Source organism: Bubalus bubalis, chromosome 1 (assembly GCF_019923935.1).
Source record: "Bubalus bubalis isolate 160015118507 breed Murrah chromosome 1, NDDB_SH_1, whole genome shotgun sequence".
In the NCBI taxonomy this organism is placed as follows: Eukaryota; Metazoa; Chordata; class Mammalia; order Artiodactyla; family Bovidae; genus Bubalus; species Bubalus bubalis.
Window position 1 is genome coordinate 187,960,750 of NC_059157.1, and position 17,969 is coordinate 187,978,718.

A 17,969-nucleotide genomic window follows, 5' to 3' on the forward strand; every position below is an offset into this window, starting at 1 on the left:
TAAACAAACATAGGTCTTGAAATATATTTTAGACCAGATGAATCTAATACATATCCATCCAAGGAAGAAGCTCCTTGACATTGGTCTGGGAAGGGATTAATTGGCTCACACCAAAAGCACAGGCAATTTGAAGAAAAACAAAAAAAAGGCAAGTCAAACCACATCAAACTAAAACTCATCTGCACAGCAAAGAAACAATCAACAAAAGGAAAAGGTAACTGACTGAATGGGACAAAATATTTGCAAATCATACATTTGATAAAGGGTTAATATCCAAAATATATAAAGAACTCATACAACTCAATAGCAGGGGAAAAATCCAGTTAAAAGATATTTAAAAGACCTGAAAAGACGTTTTTCCAAGGAAGACATTCAAAAGGCCAACAGGTACACCAAAAGGTGCTCAGCGTTACTAATCACCAGGAAAATGCAAATCAAAACCACAGTGAGACAGCACCTCACACCTGTTAAAATGGCTAATATCAAGAAGAAAAGAAATAACAAATGCTGTTGACGATGTGGACAAAAGGGAACCCCTGTACACTGTTGGTGGGAACATAATAAACTGGCACAGTTCCTCAAAGAATAAAAAGCAGAACTGTCACAGGACCCAGCCATCCCACTTATGCAAATAAACCCAAAGGAAAAGAAATCACTGTGTTGAAGAAATGACTGCATCCTCCTACTCAATGCAGCATTATTTACAATAATCTTCCCCTGTAACTCAGATGGAAATGAGTCTGCCCGCAGTGTGGCAGACCCAGGTTCGATCCCTGGATTGGGAAGATCCCCTGGAAGAGGAAATGGCAACTCACTCCAGTATTCTTGCCTGAGAATTCCATGGGCAGAGGAGCCTGGTGTTGCAAGGCCTAGGGTTTCAAAGAGTCGGACTCTGAGCTCACACGCACTTTAACTTCAACTTTTCTTATTTTCTTTTCTCTTTATATAAAAGCTTTTCAATTTACTTTTCCTGTTTGCTGAGCAGCCTACTTTTTTAAAATTCTTTTATTAAAAAGAAAATTATCAGACTTCCCTGGTGTTAACAGTGGATAAGAATATGCCTGCCAATGCAGAGGACACAGGATCAATTCCTGGTACAGGAGCTTTTCTTATTTTCTTTTCTCTTTATATAAAAGCTTTTCAATTTACTTTTCCTGTTTGCTGAGCAGCCTGTTTTTTAAAAATTCTTTTATTAAAAAGAAAATTATCAGACTTCCCTGGTGTTAACAGTGGATAAGAATACGCCTGCCAATGCAGAGGACACAGGATTGATCCCTGGTACAGGAGGATTCCACATGCTGCAGAGCAACCAAGCCCACGTGCCATTACTACTGAGCCTGCACTCTAGAGCCCACAAGCCACAACTACTGAGCCCATAAGCCGCAGCTCCTGAAGCCTGTGTGCCTCGAGCCTGTGCTCTGCAACAAGAGAAACCACTGCAAAGAGAGGCCCCCCCACACAACCAGAGAGTAACCCCCACTTTCTACAAGAGAAAGCCCACGCGCAGCAACGAAGACCCAGCAGAACCAAAAAATAAATAAAATAAGAAAATTACCTTACTTAGTAAGGCATATTATGTGTGATCATTGTAAACAATAGTTTCAAATGACAGTTATTATAAACACACTACTAATATAAAACAGATAAGCAACAAGGACCTACTGTGTAACACAGGGAACTATACTCAATATTTTGTATTAACCTATATGGGAAAAGCATCTGAAAAAGAATATACCTATATTATTATAATGTACACACATATAAAGCTGAATCACTTTGCTGCGTACCTGAAACTAACACAACACTGTAAATCAACTCTGCTGCTGCTGCTGCTAAGTCGCTTCAGTCGTGTTCGACTCTGTGTGACCCCATAGACGGCAGCCCACCAGGCTCCCCCATCCCTGGGATTCTCCACGCAAGAACACTGGAGTGGGTTGCCATTTCCTTCTCCAATGCATGAAAGTGAAAAGTCAAAGTGAAATCGCTCAGTTGTGTCTGACTCTTAGCGACCCCATGGACTGCAGCCTACCAGGCTCCTCCATCCATAGGATTTTCCAGGCAAGAGTACAGGAGTGGGGTGCCAAATCAGCTCTACTCCAATCAAAATAAATAAATAAGAAAAACTACACAGCTACTGAAAGCTTTTTCAAAATAATCTTCATCTAAGACACATAATTAAATTGTATTTATTTACATAGGATAATTCATAATATATTTCCTTTGCCATAATGGAAAAGAATGTTTTTAAAAGAATATATATATACATATATATATGAATCACTTTGCTGTATAATGGGAATTAACACCATTGTAAATCAACTACACTTAAACTTAAAAAATTACATTTCCTTTGGGGCTTACCAAGCATCTATATCTAAACTCAGAATGCAGAGTGAGGTCATGCATGCGGAAGGTGTGATAGCTGAGTGTTTTTATTTTCCTCTTTGGCCCAAACACCTTTTTGAGTTCAGGACCCATCACTGGTCCAACTGATGTTCCAGTTATTTAGTTTATCTTAAGTTTTAAAACAAAACAAAACTGCAGTTGATGAGTTGGGGTCATCAGCCGAAGTGGAGGTATGTTGAGGGTAACCATGGGAGGAAGTGACCCAGTGATTAGGGGGTCGGGTGGGCATGTTGATGGTTTTTAAGATGGGTGGGTGGGATTTCTAGTAGTTTAGAAATAAATGTATGTGATTAATTAAGGAATATTGACAAACACAATTTTTGAGGTTTTGCCTAAAAATGCTGGGTCAGCACTTGCTAGAGCTTCAGGCAGAGGTGACTGGTGCCTGCAGAAAGACTCTGGGTAGAGAATTAACAATTGAGCAAGAGCCCCCACTGTCAGCAAAATCTAGTCTACAGTTTTCCAGCTGGCCTTTAAATAGGATATAATCCCGTCTTCACAAATCCCTGTGAAACCACTGGTGCTTTCTCTGGCTTCCGCTTGATTTTTCTATTTGCCTCTTGCACTCGATCCTGCGGTTTCTGTTCCTTTTGGCCAAATGTAGTAGCCTCCTCACCTGACTGCAGCAGCTTCCAATGAGGCCCTGCTGCCCCCAGGCTTAGGCACCGGTGCCCACTACAGATCGTCACTTGACGTCGACCTCTACACGGATGAAGTCACGGGCCACAATACCCCCTGAAAGTAGTTCAGGGTGCAGATCAGGAACAAGGCACTCTGTGCTCCAGGAAAAACTGGCAGAACGGGCCTTCGGGTAGGTAGATATTTTCAGGAGAAGAATTTATGAGCCCAATTCTTCCATCTCCTTGTATCTAGAAAAGTGCTAGAATCATTAACAGTGACATCTGCCCCTAGCAGCGAGCCTCTGCTGAAATCTGTGCTTGAACTCCCTTCACTAAATTCATATATAACACTGACCTCCCCCACCTCTTCGGAGCACTTCCTAAGTTATCTGAGAGGCCGTCTCCCAGGCTACACTCATTTTCCCCAAATAAAGTTTAACTCCCAACTCTCACATACATTTTCACTTTCCAGTCGGCACTGATCTTATACACAGTTGCTATAGTCACCTTCACACCCATAATCATATCGCTTCTTTGAAAAACCATCAACATGCACCCCCCCGACTCACTGGGTCACTTCCTCCCACGGTTATCCTCAAAGTACCACCTCCTCAAGCCACTCTGGCTGATGACCCCACCTCGTTAACTGCAGGAGGTCTTTTTGCTTTCTTTGTTATTGAGTCTTAGGACTCTAGCAAGACACCTGCTGTTGTCCTGTCCAACTCTTTTGCGACCCCACAGACTGTAGCCAGCCAGGCCCTCTGTCATGGGATTCTCCAGGCAAGATTACTGGACTAGGTTGCCATTTCCTCCTCCAGGGGATCTTCCCAACCCAGGGACTGAACCCAGGTCTTCTGAGTCTCCTGCATTGGCAGGTGGATTCTTTACCACTAAGCCACTTGGAAACCAAGCCAGATGTCTACCCCAATGCTGGTGAGAGAGAACTGAGGTCTCAGGATCCCAAGAATGAAGGTGATGAGGACTTTGCAATTTCAGACCCTGTGGTTTATCACCTTCAGTATTTGGGTGGCCATTCACTTCTCCAGGGGATTTTCTAGACCCAGGAATCGAACCCAGGTCTCCTGCACTGCAGGCAGATTTTTTTTACCATCTGAGCCACTAGATTGAGGGCAAAAGGAGAAGCAGGTGGCAGAGGATGAGACGGTTAGATAGTATCACTGACAGTGAACATGCATTTGAGCAAACTTTCAGAGATAGTGAAGGACAGTGAAGCCTGGAGTGCTGCAGTCCATGGGGTCACAAAGAGTCGGACACAACTTAGTGACCGAAAAACAACAAAAAGGAGTCAAAAGTAATTAAGGTGAGCTTGGTCAATGAAGGCAGGTTAAAAGCAGAACTTTCAGCAAGCTGTTCCTTGAGCTAGCTTTTTTTTTGCGGGGGGTGGGGGCGGGAATGGGGGGGTGTGGGGGTGGGGCATGCCCACAACATGTGGGATCTAAGTTCTCTGACCAAAGATGGAACTTGCTTGCACCCCCTGCATTGGAAGGGCACAGTCCTAACCACTGGACAGCCAAGGAAGTCCCTCCTTTAGCTGCTACTCTGACAAGCTCAAGAATCTTGTTAGTCACCAGTTTCTGTTAATCCTATGTGGTTGCTTTTTTTTTTTTTTTAACCAAATGGGGCAGGGTTTCCTGTTGGACCTGTTTTACCCATTTATCTTGCCACCCGAATGAGTCTCCAGCCTTAGCCAAGTGGAGGGCCTCTTCTCCTGGTGGAGCTGAGGTAAGGGTCCGCTCCTCTTGAACGGGATACTTCCAGTGACCAGGCATGCCGCAGAGACGCGTGAAGGCACGATCGACAGGGTGAGAAGGAGGTCAATAACTAACTACCCCTACCCAACTTTAGAGCTTCCCTGGTGGCTCAGAGGTTAAAGTGTCTGCCTGCAATGGGGGAGACCTGTGTTCGATCCCTGGGTCGGGAAGATCCCCTGGAGAAGGAAATGGCAACCCATGGACGGAGGAGCCTGGTGAGCTACAGTCCACGGGGGTCGCAAAGAGTCGGACACGACTGAGCGGCTTCACTTTCACCTTTCACCCAAGTTTATGCCTAAGAGGGGAGGGTTGGAAGGGGAGAGTCTTTGCCCCACAGGCTGCTGCTGCTGCTAAGTCGCTTCAGTCGTGTCCAACTCTGCGCGACCCCACAGACGGCAGCCCACCAGGCTCTGCTGCCGCTGGGATTCTCCAGGCAAGAACACTGGAGTGGGTTGCCATTTCCCTCTCCAATGCATGAAAGTGAAAATTGAAAGTGAAGTCGCTCAGTCGTGTCCGACTCTTAGCGACCCCATGGACTGCAGCCTACCAGGCTCCTCCGTCCATGGGATTTTCCAGGCAAGAGTACTGGAGTGGGGTGCCATTGCCTGCTCCGCCCCGCAGGCTATAAACAGGTAAACTAATGCTTGCATTTCTCGTCCCCTTGGCTCTGGAACTACAGCGCTCACAGGTCAGAGTGTTCACGATCCAACCTGATGCTGCCCTGCAGGGTGACCACACCTGTCTGAGGACAGGAAATGACACCCACAATGACCACTTAGGCGTCCCAGCACCCATCCCGAAGCGCGGTCGCGGTCAGCGGAAACCCTCCGCCAGTGATTGGCTGCTCCTCGGGGGAGCGCGCCCTCGAGCTGCTCCGCCGGGAACCTGGAGGCTGCGCTGATGCGCGCGCAGGTCCTCGGCGGTGGTGCGCGCGCAGCAGCCATTGTCGCACCCCCGCCCCTTCCCTGCCTGTGATTGGCGCCTTCATATGAAGGGGCGGGCCCTCAGGCGGCAGTGCTGGTACCGCGTCGCGTCAGTCTGGTGCGACCTCTGCCCGCCGGGAGGGTCGTCCTGTCTGCACTCGAGTCACAGCCATGGCGGCCTCGCTTCTGCTGCGGCAAGGACGAGCCGGGGCGCTGAAGGTAAAGAGGGGCCAGACCGGCGGCCGGGAGCTCGCGGAGCGCCGGCAGACCATGGAGGGCGGGGCAAGGGCTGCGGCCCTGACGGTCACCTCCAGCCGTCCGGGGATGCAGCTGACTCCGCTTCCGGAGTCGGGGGTTGGGCCTGGGGTGGGGGTTCGGGAACCTGGCCAGGGAGGATCAGGAGCCAGGCCTAGGAGCGACGAGGGTCCCGGCGACCCCGGCCACCGTCCCCTCTGGACCCCGATCCCCAGGAGCCTCCGGTGTGCGGCCAGGCCACGGACAGGTGTAGAGGCCGCAGGTGTCCCGCGCGGAGCCCCTCCAGAAGCCTTGAGGACAGTGTCACTAACTGTTATTTAACCCTAGAGGAAATGAGGGAACTTTCAAGAACCTGGTTGACCTGGTAACTAGGCAGTCACTAAGAAGCCAGCTTAGGTTACCTCATCTGTGAAATGAAAAGGAGAAAGAACTTTCTCCATCTGGACAAAGCTAAGTCCACTTCACTATTTAAAATTAAAAATGACTCTTATGACAAAAGCAATAACTATTGTAATCGCCGCAAAAATACAGATAATGGAGGGGGCATCTGTTGTGAGAGAGGCCGCTATTTTCCTTTTCATATCTTGGCCCAGTTCATTTTTCAAGCTTTCATGTATACATATACACAGTGTCAGACTTTATTTTCGGGGACTCCAAAATTACTGCAGATGGTGATTGCAGCCATGAAATTAAAACGCTTACTCCTTGGAAGGAAAGTTATGACCAACCTAGACAGCATATTAAAAAACAGAGACATTACTTTGTCAACAAAGGTCCATCTAGTCAAGGCTATGGTTTTTCCAGTAGTCATGTATGGATGTGAGAGTTGGACTATAAAGAAAGCTGAGTGCCGAAGAATTGATGCTTTTGAACTGTGGTGTTGGAGAAGACTCTTGAGAGTCCCTTGGACTGCAAGGAGATCCAACCAGTCCATTCTAAAGGACATCAGTCCTGGGTGTTCATTGGAAGGACTGATATTGAAGCTGAAGCTCCAATCCTTTGGCCACCTGATACGAAGAGCTGACTCATTGAAAAAGACCCTGATGCTGGGAAAGATTGAAGGCAGGAGGAGAAGGGGACGACAGAGGATGAGATGGTTGGATGGCATCACTGACTCAATGGACATGGGTTTAGGTAGACTCTGGGAGTTGGTGATGGACGGGGAGCCCTGGCGTGCTGCGGTTCATGGGGTCTCAAAGAGTCAGACATGATTGAGCGACTGAAGTGAACTGAACTGATGTCATAACCAGAAAAAGCCAAGGTTCACCTTCATGTGGGTACTGTAGGTGCCTGTGTTCTGTGTCCAGCACATAGTAGGCTTAGTGAGTATATACTGAGTGAATGAACACTCTGTGACGTGTTCACTTACAGTATATGGTAGACAGTTTTGAAGCAACTATTTTTCATCTTCAGTAGCATTTTTAATGGCTACATTGTGCTTCTGCTTTATATTCTAAACACAGGAAAACATTTTGTGAAAAGAATCAAGTATTTTGTATATTGATGGGTAATTGGAGACTACAAAAAAGTATGCTTAGGAGAAAGTCAATTTGGAAGAAATACTCGAATGTTAGTAGTGACTGTCCTTGAATTCAGGTGTTTTTTGCTCACAGGTTTTTTGTATTTTCCAAACTTTCCATAATATATGTAGATGCTGAAAATTATAATAACCGTTAGAAATATGCCATATGAATTCACAGCATTTATATGTTGTAATAATACATAGTATTCATGCCGTAATAGAGGTTATAAATGCTGTTACTCTAAAATTTCTGTTGTTGTGCCATTCTTTTGTCAGACTGTGCTTCTGGAAGCAGGCGTGTTTCGAGGAGTTGCTCCTGCAGTTTCTGTCTCTGCAGAATCAGGAAAGAATGAAAAGGGATTACCACCGAACCCCAAGAAGCAGAGCCCACCAAAGAGTAAGGTTTTCATGGTCGTCATAAGTGAGAGAGAAGGCAGAGTGAATAAGTCAGCTTCCTAAAAATGATGCTTCATTTTTAAAGAGTGTCCAGATTACAATCAGACAGAAGATGTGTGACTAATTTTAGACCAAACACGGCAGTAACATCATAGCCTTTGACTCAGTGTGTAGCCCTGAACTGGTTCTCTGTATTTTCTAAACGTCAGACTCCACGGGTAGCAGTGGGATACAGAGTATGCAGGCTTTGTGGTATTTGATTGCTGTGCTCACGTGCTCCTGTGGGGTGGCTGTGAACCTCCCAGCCTGTTTTTCCTCCCTGACTGACTTTTTTCCGTGTCTTTGAAACTCGTCAGTGGTCTCCCAGGCTTTGCTTGGTCATAGCCAGGGACCGCAGGCATCTTTTTATGACTATGGAAAGGGAGTTAGGAGTAGGCTCCAATTCCATCAAGACTCCCTTAACGAAGTGTGGTTATCTGCTTGTAGCCCTTTCCATAGTCATTTTTACTTTACCGCCAGTTTTGACTTTCCCCTGAATCCAGTGTAGTACGTGCTCATGGGGGGAAATAGGAAACGAAGCATTGTTGTTCAGTTACTCAGTCGAGTCCGACTCTCTCTGACCCCATGGACTGCAGCATACCAGGCTTCCCTGTCCTCCTCTGTCTCCTGGAGTTTGCTCAAACTCACCTCCATTGAGTCGGTGATGCCATCCAACCATCTCATCATCTGCCACCCCCTTCTCCTCCTGCCCTCAGTCTTTCCCAGCATCAGGGTATTTTCCAGTGAGTCGGCTCTTCACATCAGGTGGCCAAAATACTGGCGCTTCAACTTCAGCATCAGTCCTTCCAATGAATAGTCAGGGTTGATTTCCCTCAGGATTGACTGGTTTGATCCTTGCTGTCCAGGGGACTATTTAAGAGGCCCATTGCGTTTAGTCTTAACTGATGAAACCTCAGTTAACTCTTAGTATACATATACAATGTACAGTCTCTTTGTAAATCTTTGACTATGTGGGGTTTAGAATGATAGTTTGAGTTTGTCTTATTTTCATCAAAATATTATTTCCTTAGTTTGAGTGTTTGAAAGTGTGTAGATGCTATTGTCCCCTCTTCATCTGCACACAAAAACACAGGTAGGTTATAAAATATTGGCGTGTTGTTGAGAGAGCCTTCAGCTGCCTTTCACATGCCATCCAGCTTGGCTAAGGACACATACCCTCCCTGTGTGTCTGCGCGCTCATCTACTGGAGGCGCAAATTCAACAGGAAGATTGTTGTTTGCTGTCCTGCACCTGCCACATTTTTAAAGCCCATGTTCTTTTTCAATTTTCATCTACACATTTTAAAATAGCCATCTTAAACGTAGGGCTTCCCTGGTGGCTCAGTGGTAAAGAATCCGCCTGCAATGCAGGAGATGCGGGTTTGACTGTGGAGTCAATCCCTGGCTCAGGAAGACCCCCTGGAGACAGAAATGGCAGCCCACTCCAGTATTCTTGTCTGGGAAATCCCATGGACAGAGGAGCATGGCAGGCCACAATCCATGGGGCCACAAAAGAGTTGGACATGACTTAGTGACTAAACAGCAACAGTCTTCAACATGAAGTCTTTTTTTCCCCAAAGATCCCCTTTTTTAGAAATGTGCTTCTGTATGTGAATAGAAATGGAATGCTTCATCTTGTGATGGTTTTGGGTGCAGTTGTGAGAAAGGCATACCGAGCTGGGGGTTGGCCTTGGGCTCACGTAGCTTCTGCCTCTGGCCACGGCAAGCGCTGCAGGCCTCTGAGTCCCTCCGTGCTGAGCAGGGTCAGCGGGCCAGTCTTGCTAGGTCAGTGTGAGACTGATGACCTGTGTGATGTGTGTGTGCGGTCAGGTGGGAAGACAGCTTTTAGAGCTGTGCTGTCTTTAATGCTCTTTACACTTGTATTTCAGAACTTAAAAAGTAATTCCAATCCCTGCATGAAGGAAAAGAAATGCTGCTTCTAAGTCAGCATGTGCAGTCCTTAGTATTTCTCCTGAGGTGTCAGGGATCGGTGACTTGACATACAGAAGTGCCTTGGCCCGCCAGTGGCACATGGCTAGGTCAAAGCCTGTGCACTGGGGCCAGCTTTGGAAACTTGTGTGGGGCTTGCTGCAATGCTGACGGGGTCCTGAGCGCTCAGCCTTGGGGTCACGTCTAGTCCAGGGTCTGTGTCCAGGGTAAATACACTCTGCTCTCTCTCACCTGGGACACCAGCCCTTCGGAGCACAGGCTTCCTTCCTGGGAGAGCAGCCAGCATGGTGAACACAGACATCAGAACCTGGGGTCTGCCGGTGGATGCTCCCCTGCATAACCACCAGGCTCGCCAGCTTCAATGTTCTGGTAAATTCCATCTCTAGGCTGAATTTGGCAACAACAGTAATAGACCATCAACTGCATAACTCCTGTGTCACCTTTTAAAGAATCTGTTGAGAAGCCAAAGTTAATTCCCTGCTTCAAGTCCCTATTTCAGTCTGAAAAGGGAGGAATCTGGAAGTGGGGATTTGGTATGCTTAATTCTGGCCAGCATCGCTGGCGCTGTTTAAGTGCTCCATGTGTTCCTCGTGGTCTGCAGCCCTGTGAATAGGTACTGCCAACATCCCCGTGTTATAGATGAGAAAGTGGAGGAGGGGAGAGGAGGGGAGAGGCTCCTGAGCCACCGAGGGTCACACCGGGTCAGTAGTGGAGCCTGATGTGAGCCCCGGCAGTAAGATCCCCAGTCTGTATTTATAAGCAGTGTGTTGTCTTGCCTGTGGAAAAAAATCAATTCTTGTGTATTCATTAAAGCCAAAAAAAAAAGCCCTTTACTATTTTCTTTAATAGTAAAAATCATGTGAAAAGAAGTTTTCGTTACCGTATAACAAAAAACTGTTTCGCATCCTGTTGAAATGTACCTTTGTTTCTGAAATTAGTTTTGTGACCCACTGACAAGATGTGGAGCAGCTCATCTCATCTGTTTTGAACACCTAAGTCACCTTCGTTTTCAGTTAGGGTGCTACTAAAAAGCTGAAAGTCGAGCTCTCCTGTTGTTCAATGAGAAAAGATACTGAGGAGATTCAAGTGGAGAGGAGACAGAAGCCATAGGAGAGTGCTGTCTCTGCGCTGTGACTTGTGTCTGTAGACCTTTATTTATTGGGGCTGTGACAGTCTCTGAGGATTAGAACCCGTCCCCGAAAGTCCACCTCTCGTGCTGGGAGGGGTGGCTCTGGGACTGGTCTTATTTTAGGTGCTTTGTGTCTCGCATATTTGTCTTTCAAGGAAAGTCACACTCAAACTAGAACGCAGTCAGAGTATGCAGGTGTCCGCCTCTAGAAACGCAAGAGGTTCATGAAAACAAGCAGGTAAAGTCATGCTTATGTTTAGAGCGAGCCCACTGTTGTGCACACATGGCTCTGTCTCCAGGCGCCAGGATCCCACACTGCCGAGAGCAGACGTGGTGTCCCCGCCGGCACTGGACAGGGGTCACTGGTGGCAGCTATAGTCATCGCAGCAGGCTTCCCTCCTAGTCACAGAGGATGCTGGGCCTGCGCTGCAGAGGGTCAGATGAAAGGCAGCTGTGTTACTGTGGTTTAGTCTATTAGCCTGTCTGTGGGGTTCTGCCAGTAACTAAGCCTGAATAGAAGATATTTTAAAGCATTCTTATTTCATATGGTAGACCAAAGTTTCCTTTTTCAAACAAAATAAACTATTTCATTTGAGATTTTCTTTTTTACTTTCAATAGGTGATAAGTCTAATGTTTTAATAACTTACTTACATTAAAAAAATCTTCATAATAAATTTTGAAAGAGTGAGGTATTATAATTAGATAGTAGCCTATCTAAAATAAGCCTTATTAGAAGTTAATTTTTTCACACTTGGAAAATGCATGCTCAGCATAAAAGTGGATCAGTGATAGAGGTGAGCAGGCTAGCAGGGTTTGGAGCCAATGTATGTTACACATGCCTTGTCAGAGCCTTTGTGCTGTTTCAGGTATGGTTTAGAAAGACAGAATGAGAGGGTTCGAGTGCATGTGCATGCATTTACCTTGATTTTATGTTTAATGTGATCCTGGGGCTCTGTGCTTGTTCTGTTCCTGCAGTCAGAATGCAGGTTCTGGGATGGTGCATGGCTGCAGATTCAGACAGGGCATGGAGGGGTTTAAACTCACCTGCGTCTCTGGCTGTTCAGTCGTATCCTCTTACACTCCCCATTGACCTCTCTCTGGCCCATTTCTGATTATTTCTCAGTTTTCTTTGATCATTTTATGTCATTCTGATGTATATATATGCATATACATATGTGTGTGTATATGTATATATGTGTGTCTGTGTGTATGTATATATACGTATATATATAGTCTGTGTATGTGTGTGTGTGTTTATATAGTCCCTGATCTCAGAAAACAATTAAGAGATTTTTTTTGGATACCAGTAAAATGGTAAAGTTAGAAATAGATTTTTTTCCACTTTAAAGAAGTGGTATACTTTTTAGTATAAAATAGTCTAGACTTGAAAAATAAATGCATTTAGAGTTTGCTCATCTGTGATATATTTTTTTAAAATTTTGCTTTAGACTTGAAAAGTAATTTTAATTTGTAAAAACTTGTTCTGTATTTTTCTTCTTATCTGTATGGTTAAAAAAGATTTATCACCAGAGACAATTGAGTGAAAATAGAACTAATGATAGTTCTGTGGGGTTTCGTTTTCTTTCCCAATTGACTCTACAACATCTAAGACTTACAGTACCACTTACTGTAACAGTTTAAGACTCACTGTTTCTAATGACACATCTGACACTAAGTTATTTTAGACCTTTTTGGTCTTGAAACAGTTTTGCTTGGCAGAAGAAACCCTTGAAGGACATGATTTTGTAGGACTCTTGTTCCTCTCAGGGCACCTTCGTTTGCCTCCCGGGATCCCCTGCCTCCCATCCCCCACTCTTAAACTCATGCATGTGCTTCCCCAGACCCAAACCAGACTCTCTTCTCTACTTTTGCTTTGTTCTTTTGTTTAAAAGGTCAAGTTCATGCAATATGGGTCATTTTTTAAATATTTGAGAGGCATCAGTGTTTTTAGGGATTTGAGAAATGAGGCATTTCTAAAACTTCATCATCTGAAAATATCTTTATAATTTATCTTAAATTGAGATGAAATAGTAGTTTAAAAAATAATTATCATCAGGAAGCTCTCACTGTGGAAAATGGAGATAAGATTGTTACTTCTTCTATTGTTAAAAAAAATCCCATCTTAAAAAATCTTCAGCTATCAAGAAAGACATCTGCGATTTTTTTTTTAATTGTTCTCCTGTGTGGCTTGGCTTTCCCTTAAAAGTAGGTTTCCATGGAGCAGTTCATAAGATGATGATGTTGAAGATACTGTCAGTAACAAGGTGATATGTAATGAAATGTCTGTGACCTTGATGAATTCATACTGTTTTACTCAATATTAAAAATAATATTCCTCTTTATGCCATTTCCTAGATGTAGTGGAACCAAAGGAGAGGGGCCAGCAGCTCACCCCCCCAACAGCAGATGCGGTGTCCAAAACCTTATCTGCACCCACTTCCTCCCCATCAGTTGTAAGCCAAAGCAGGACGCTAGCGAGCCCTAACCCCGATGCCAGTGTGCTGCACACAGACCAAGGGCTTCCGAAGCTTTTGTCAAGAAAGACTTTGGTAGAGTTTCCTCAGAAAGTCGTGTCTCCATTCAGAAAACAGGGTTCAGATTCAGAAGCAGCCCAGTGGGGCAGGAGAGGGACGGATGATTCTTCTTCATCTTCATCTTCATCCAGCTCCTCCGATTCAGAGTCTGACGAGGAGGGCGACCGCTCAGGAGCAGGTCCTCAGGTGAAGAGCAAACGCAGGGGAGGGTCTCCCGTAGCAGAGGCCTCACGTTCCTCTGCAGATAGAACCCCCAAAACTGAGATATCAGCCAAAGAAAAGACAGTGTTGCAGCAGCCACACCTGGACCTCACCCCTGCAGGGAGGCCCCGCCAGGCAGAGAAAAAAGGGGCCTCCAGTCAGCACCTGGAGGACAGAAAGGGCCCCAAACCCAAAACTGCAGCGGCCAAGTCACATGCTGCGGTGGAGTCTATGAAGCAAAATGTAAAGGAGAAACAATCACAGAAGATATCTAGATCAAACAAAATAGACAAAGAAAGCCAAAAGCCACTTGAAGTTAAAAAAGTCTTGTCTGACCGTACAACGTGGGGATTGTCCACACATCCTGCTGGTGGCCCGGCGCCCACCCCATCAACGGGAACCAGAGCTGGAGGTCAGCCGCCAGCCCCTCCTCCTGAGGCCAGAGGGAGCCTTTTGGAGAAACAAGTACCAGAAGCAGATGGGGAGCTGGCTCTTCCCCTGTTCAAAACAGAAAAATTGGAAAAGCAGGCAGCAGAAGGAATCTTAAAGGCTGAGGAAGAGATTTTGGAAGATCAGCTACCCATGCAAAATTTGAAGCCAGCCCCTATTCAGAATAAAGATGTTCTGGACGAAAAGCCCACAGTCCTGAAGCTTGAGGAGAAGGGCGGGATCATGGAGGACTCTGCCGCTCAAGTGGAAGGCCAGGACCACACACAGGGTACACCTTGCCTTGGGGTTCAGCGCTCTTTCTGTCCTTTGGGTGGGGAGGTCAGGCTGTGAAGAATGGTGCGATGAAAAGAAGTGTCACGCTCCATCAGGTTCCCTAGTAGGCCTGTGGCCTGTAGCACCGTCTCAGATAAGCTGGAGGGTGTATGTTAATTATGGGTAGAAATTCCTGAAACATTTCAGATTTATTTCACAATGAAAAAGTTTGCCCTTGGCGCTTCTGAGTGTTTCTTAACCAGTAGAACAGGCATTTGAACATCTTCATTCTTAATTTTGGAGGGTGTTGAACCTGCAGGGCACCTCATTGAGTGAGGGGTGGTGGGAGGGTTCTGTTAAACTCCCCAGGTGAAGTGCGGTGCTTACACTTGGAGAAATGGCCTTCAGGTGAGCTGAACAGGCCTTTGTGTTTAGCATCTTTATGCCTAAGGGGAAAAAAAGCTCACTTTAGGGATTGAAGCTGGACCTTAAGGCAGCCCTGAACTGCCGGAGTCTAGTTTACCCTGGATTGTCCTCTGATCCACCTGGAGAGCACAGCAGGCTGCTTTGTTTTTCTGTACTGAGTTTTTATGAATGGCTTTTTTGCTCCCCTAAATTTTTAAAGGAAAACTGTTTATTCCTCTTATTTTACCACTTTCTTGTGCATCTAACTTCTGTGTGCTTTAGGGGGACCACAGCAAAATGGGAAAGCAGGTCTCCAGTCTCAGGATCTGGCTCTTGAAATGCACCCATCGCTAACAGAGCCCGCTTCTTCCTGTCTGTGCTCATTTCTGTTTAAAGCCTCTCCCAGGCTAGTGTACGTTACCTGTAACTGTTGTGTCGCCTCACTCTGTTACACCATTGTGTGTTTCTTCCCTCCCCTTTCTCCCTCTTTCATGAACACCCGAAGCTGCAACCAGCGCCTGCCAGCCTCCTCCTGACCCAAAACCGCTTTCCTCCTGCTGCTGTAGTCACTCTGCTCTAGACTTGCCAAACCTTCAGGGTAACACAGAATTGGGAGTTTTCAGATGGCAGATCTTTTTGAAAACAATTTGACTAATTTTTGATGATTGTGTTATTTTTCCAACATTCTCTTTGCCCTCTGGAGGCTGAAGACGCTGCCGGAGTGCAGCTGACTTTCAGGGCATGTCTGCAGGGGGTGACTGTAGCTCGCCCAACTCAGCCACCGGGCTCCTGTCCTGCCGGGGAGACGTGGGGGATTCGATTCCCTCTGTCAGCAACCCCCCCCACACACACACGGACTGTGAGGACTCGCCTGCCTGAGCTGTCCCCATGAGAAGAGATGGGAAAGAGATCAGTTCTCTAAATAAGACATCGTTTGTTTTAACACAACTAAGAAAATGAAAAACATTTTGGTATGAAAATGAGAATTTTGGTGTGAATTCAAATAGTGGGAAACTGCAGTTACTCTTTTGCAGCATGAGTAGACGTGAACGGCGTCTGGACAACAGTTAATTTCAGGCCGTGAGACCCCGTCCGGCATCAGGCATCACCCACACCCACTCCCTCGTGCCTTCCTCATGTCTCAGGGCACATCACAGGGAAGTGGGGTGTCTTTTGCTTCATCCACACACATGGTATTAAGATCAGCAATTGTGTAGGTGTGTGGGTTCTAATTCTTCTTTCTTCCACATAGAGAGTGAAGGCTAAGTACTTTTTAGTCTGAATCTAAAGTTTACCAACAGTTTCTTTTTGAAAAAGTTAAACAGCAAAAGTTCCACATCTCATTTCCAGTTCCCCTTAACTGTGTTATCATTAAAAACATTGGACTTTATCTGATTTTCTTGTATTTGGAGACTTAGAAGTCTTACTTAGTTGCCACTTTAAAATTTTCCTTCTGTAAATGTTTTATTGCTGTTAGATTTTAATGGATCTGCTTTTTTTCTGCATCTTTAAATGACCTGCACATCCCTCCATAACTTCATGGCATTTTCAAAATTCTGAGAAGTCCAGGGTCTACACAAAGATGGAAAAGCATTATAAAAGCTATTCCACCTCCTACATGCTTAGTGTAAATTTTCATCGAGTTTCTTTATTTTGCTTTTGAAGATACTGTTGCTTTCTGGGCTTTTCTAAGTAGACAGTGTATTTATTACATGTGGGATTTATGAAGAATGCTTGATGTGTGAGAGAGAGAGAGAGCTGACCCATTCAGAAGCTCCCCACTTACACCGTGTTGTGTTTTCCCCGCAGAGCCTGCGTCGGCCGCTCCCACAGAGCCGTTTGACAACACCACCTACAAGAACCTTCAGCATCATGACTACAGCACATACACCTTCTTAGACCTAAACCTGGACCTCTCCAAGTTCAGGATGCCCCAGCCCTCTTCAGGACGGGAGTCCCCCCGCCACTGAGAGCCCAGTTTAAAGATTACCCTTTCTGTGTCTGTCTGCATTCTTGCCTGCAATCCTCTCGGCAGTCACAAGACCCGGCATGTAGAATCCTAGCGAATAGTGAGTTAGCAGCACTCCTCTGATGGTTCAGTCTCCATGTGTTCAGAGACATCTGGTGCGGGGATTTCTCTCTAACGATAGAGTATGGCTCAGTGGACAGATCCATGCAATTAGAGAGTCGGAGGTGCCTTCCGTCTGTGTGGTTCCACTGTGCTGAGCCCCGGTCAGCTCGGTGTTCTCTGGTTCACCAGTGTGGAGTCGATGAGTGTAGCGGGCCTTCTGATAAGATCTAGTTCTTGATGAATCAGATATAGGAGTTGTCTACATTTTAACTAACTACTGCACTGCAGAGAAATTATAATAAATTATGGCATTTTATGATCAGATGGATCTGAATTCTTTTGTTCCATTGGATTAGGTATGTGATGTAGACTTGGGGAGTTGCAGAGCAGTGGGATTACAGACAGGCGAAAGTGGTACACGAGGTCCAGCAGCTTTGTTCTGGGTGGCCCGGCAAAATAAGCTTATTTATCCATGGAGGGTTTCTGGGATGGCCCAGTGATTTCCCATTCCCTCAGGGTAACGCTACCCAGGCCAGGGGGCGTGCAAGTGGGAGCAGGCTCTGTGTGTCCCTCGGTGTCTGTGTGTCCCTCTGTGCGTCCCCAGGCCCCGTGGGACTCTGAGAAGTAACAGATCCAGCTGAGATCGTTGCTGAGAGAAGAGGCTGTGTCCGCCTGCCTGGGCCACGCGTCCCCCTGCAGCAGAACGCCTGTCCCCACACCGGGACGTTTCCTGGTTTGCCTGTTCTCATCCTTCCTTGCTTGCTTCTGTGCCCAAGCTTGTGGCCTTAGTTCATTTCAGTTCTGGTTCTTGGCCTCTAGTCAGTTTACAACAAACAGTACAGTGTGTTATAACTTCTGACTCACATTTCTATAATCCTGCTTTTCTTAAAATGAGTCCAAGTAAGGATACCAAGACTGAAAACATGGGGTTGAAAAGCTAGTATTGTGATGATCTCTCAGATTTCATTACCGCCCCTGAGGCTTAGCGACTCAACAAAGTTCTCTAATCACATTTTTCATTATAAGAGTACTAAGACCCATTAC

At 46.0% G+C, this 17,969-nt stretch overlaps 1 protein-coding gene across 2 annotated transcripts; it reads left to right on the top strand.

Annotated features, from left to right (window-relative positions):
- Positions 1 to 5,778: 5,778 nt before the first annotated feature.
- Positions 5,779 to 17,247, top strand: NDUFV3 (NADH:ubiquinone oxidoreductase subunit V3). 2 transcript variants are annotated; one of them, XM_006063837.4, is made up of 4 exons: positions 5,779 to 5,940; positions 7,775 to 7,895; positions 13,368 to 14,465; positions 16,664 to 17,247. In XM_006063837.4, exons 1-4 carry the CDS (start codon positions 5,893 to 5,895, stop codon positions 16,822 to 16,824), a joined length of 1,428 nt encoding a protein of 475 aa, XP_006063899.3. In that variant the 5' UTR covers positions 5,779 to 5,892; the 3' UTR covers positions 16,825 to 17,247. The 2 variants fall into 2 exon arrangements, with proteins under 2 accessions (XP_006063899.3, XP_006063900.1); XM_006063838.4 differs by lacking the exon at positions 13,368 to 14,465 and having other exon boundaries at positions 5,782 to 5,940.
- The last annotated feature ends 722 nt before the right edge of the window (positions 17,248 to 17,969 follow it).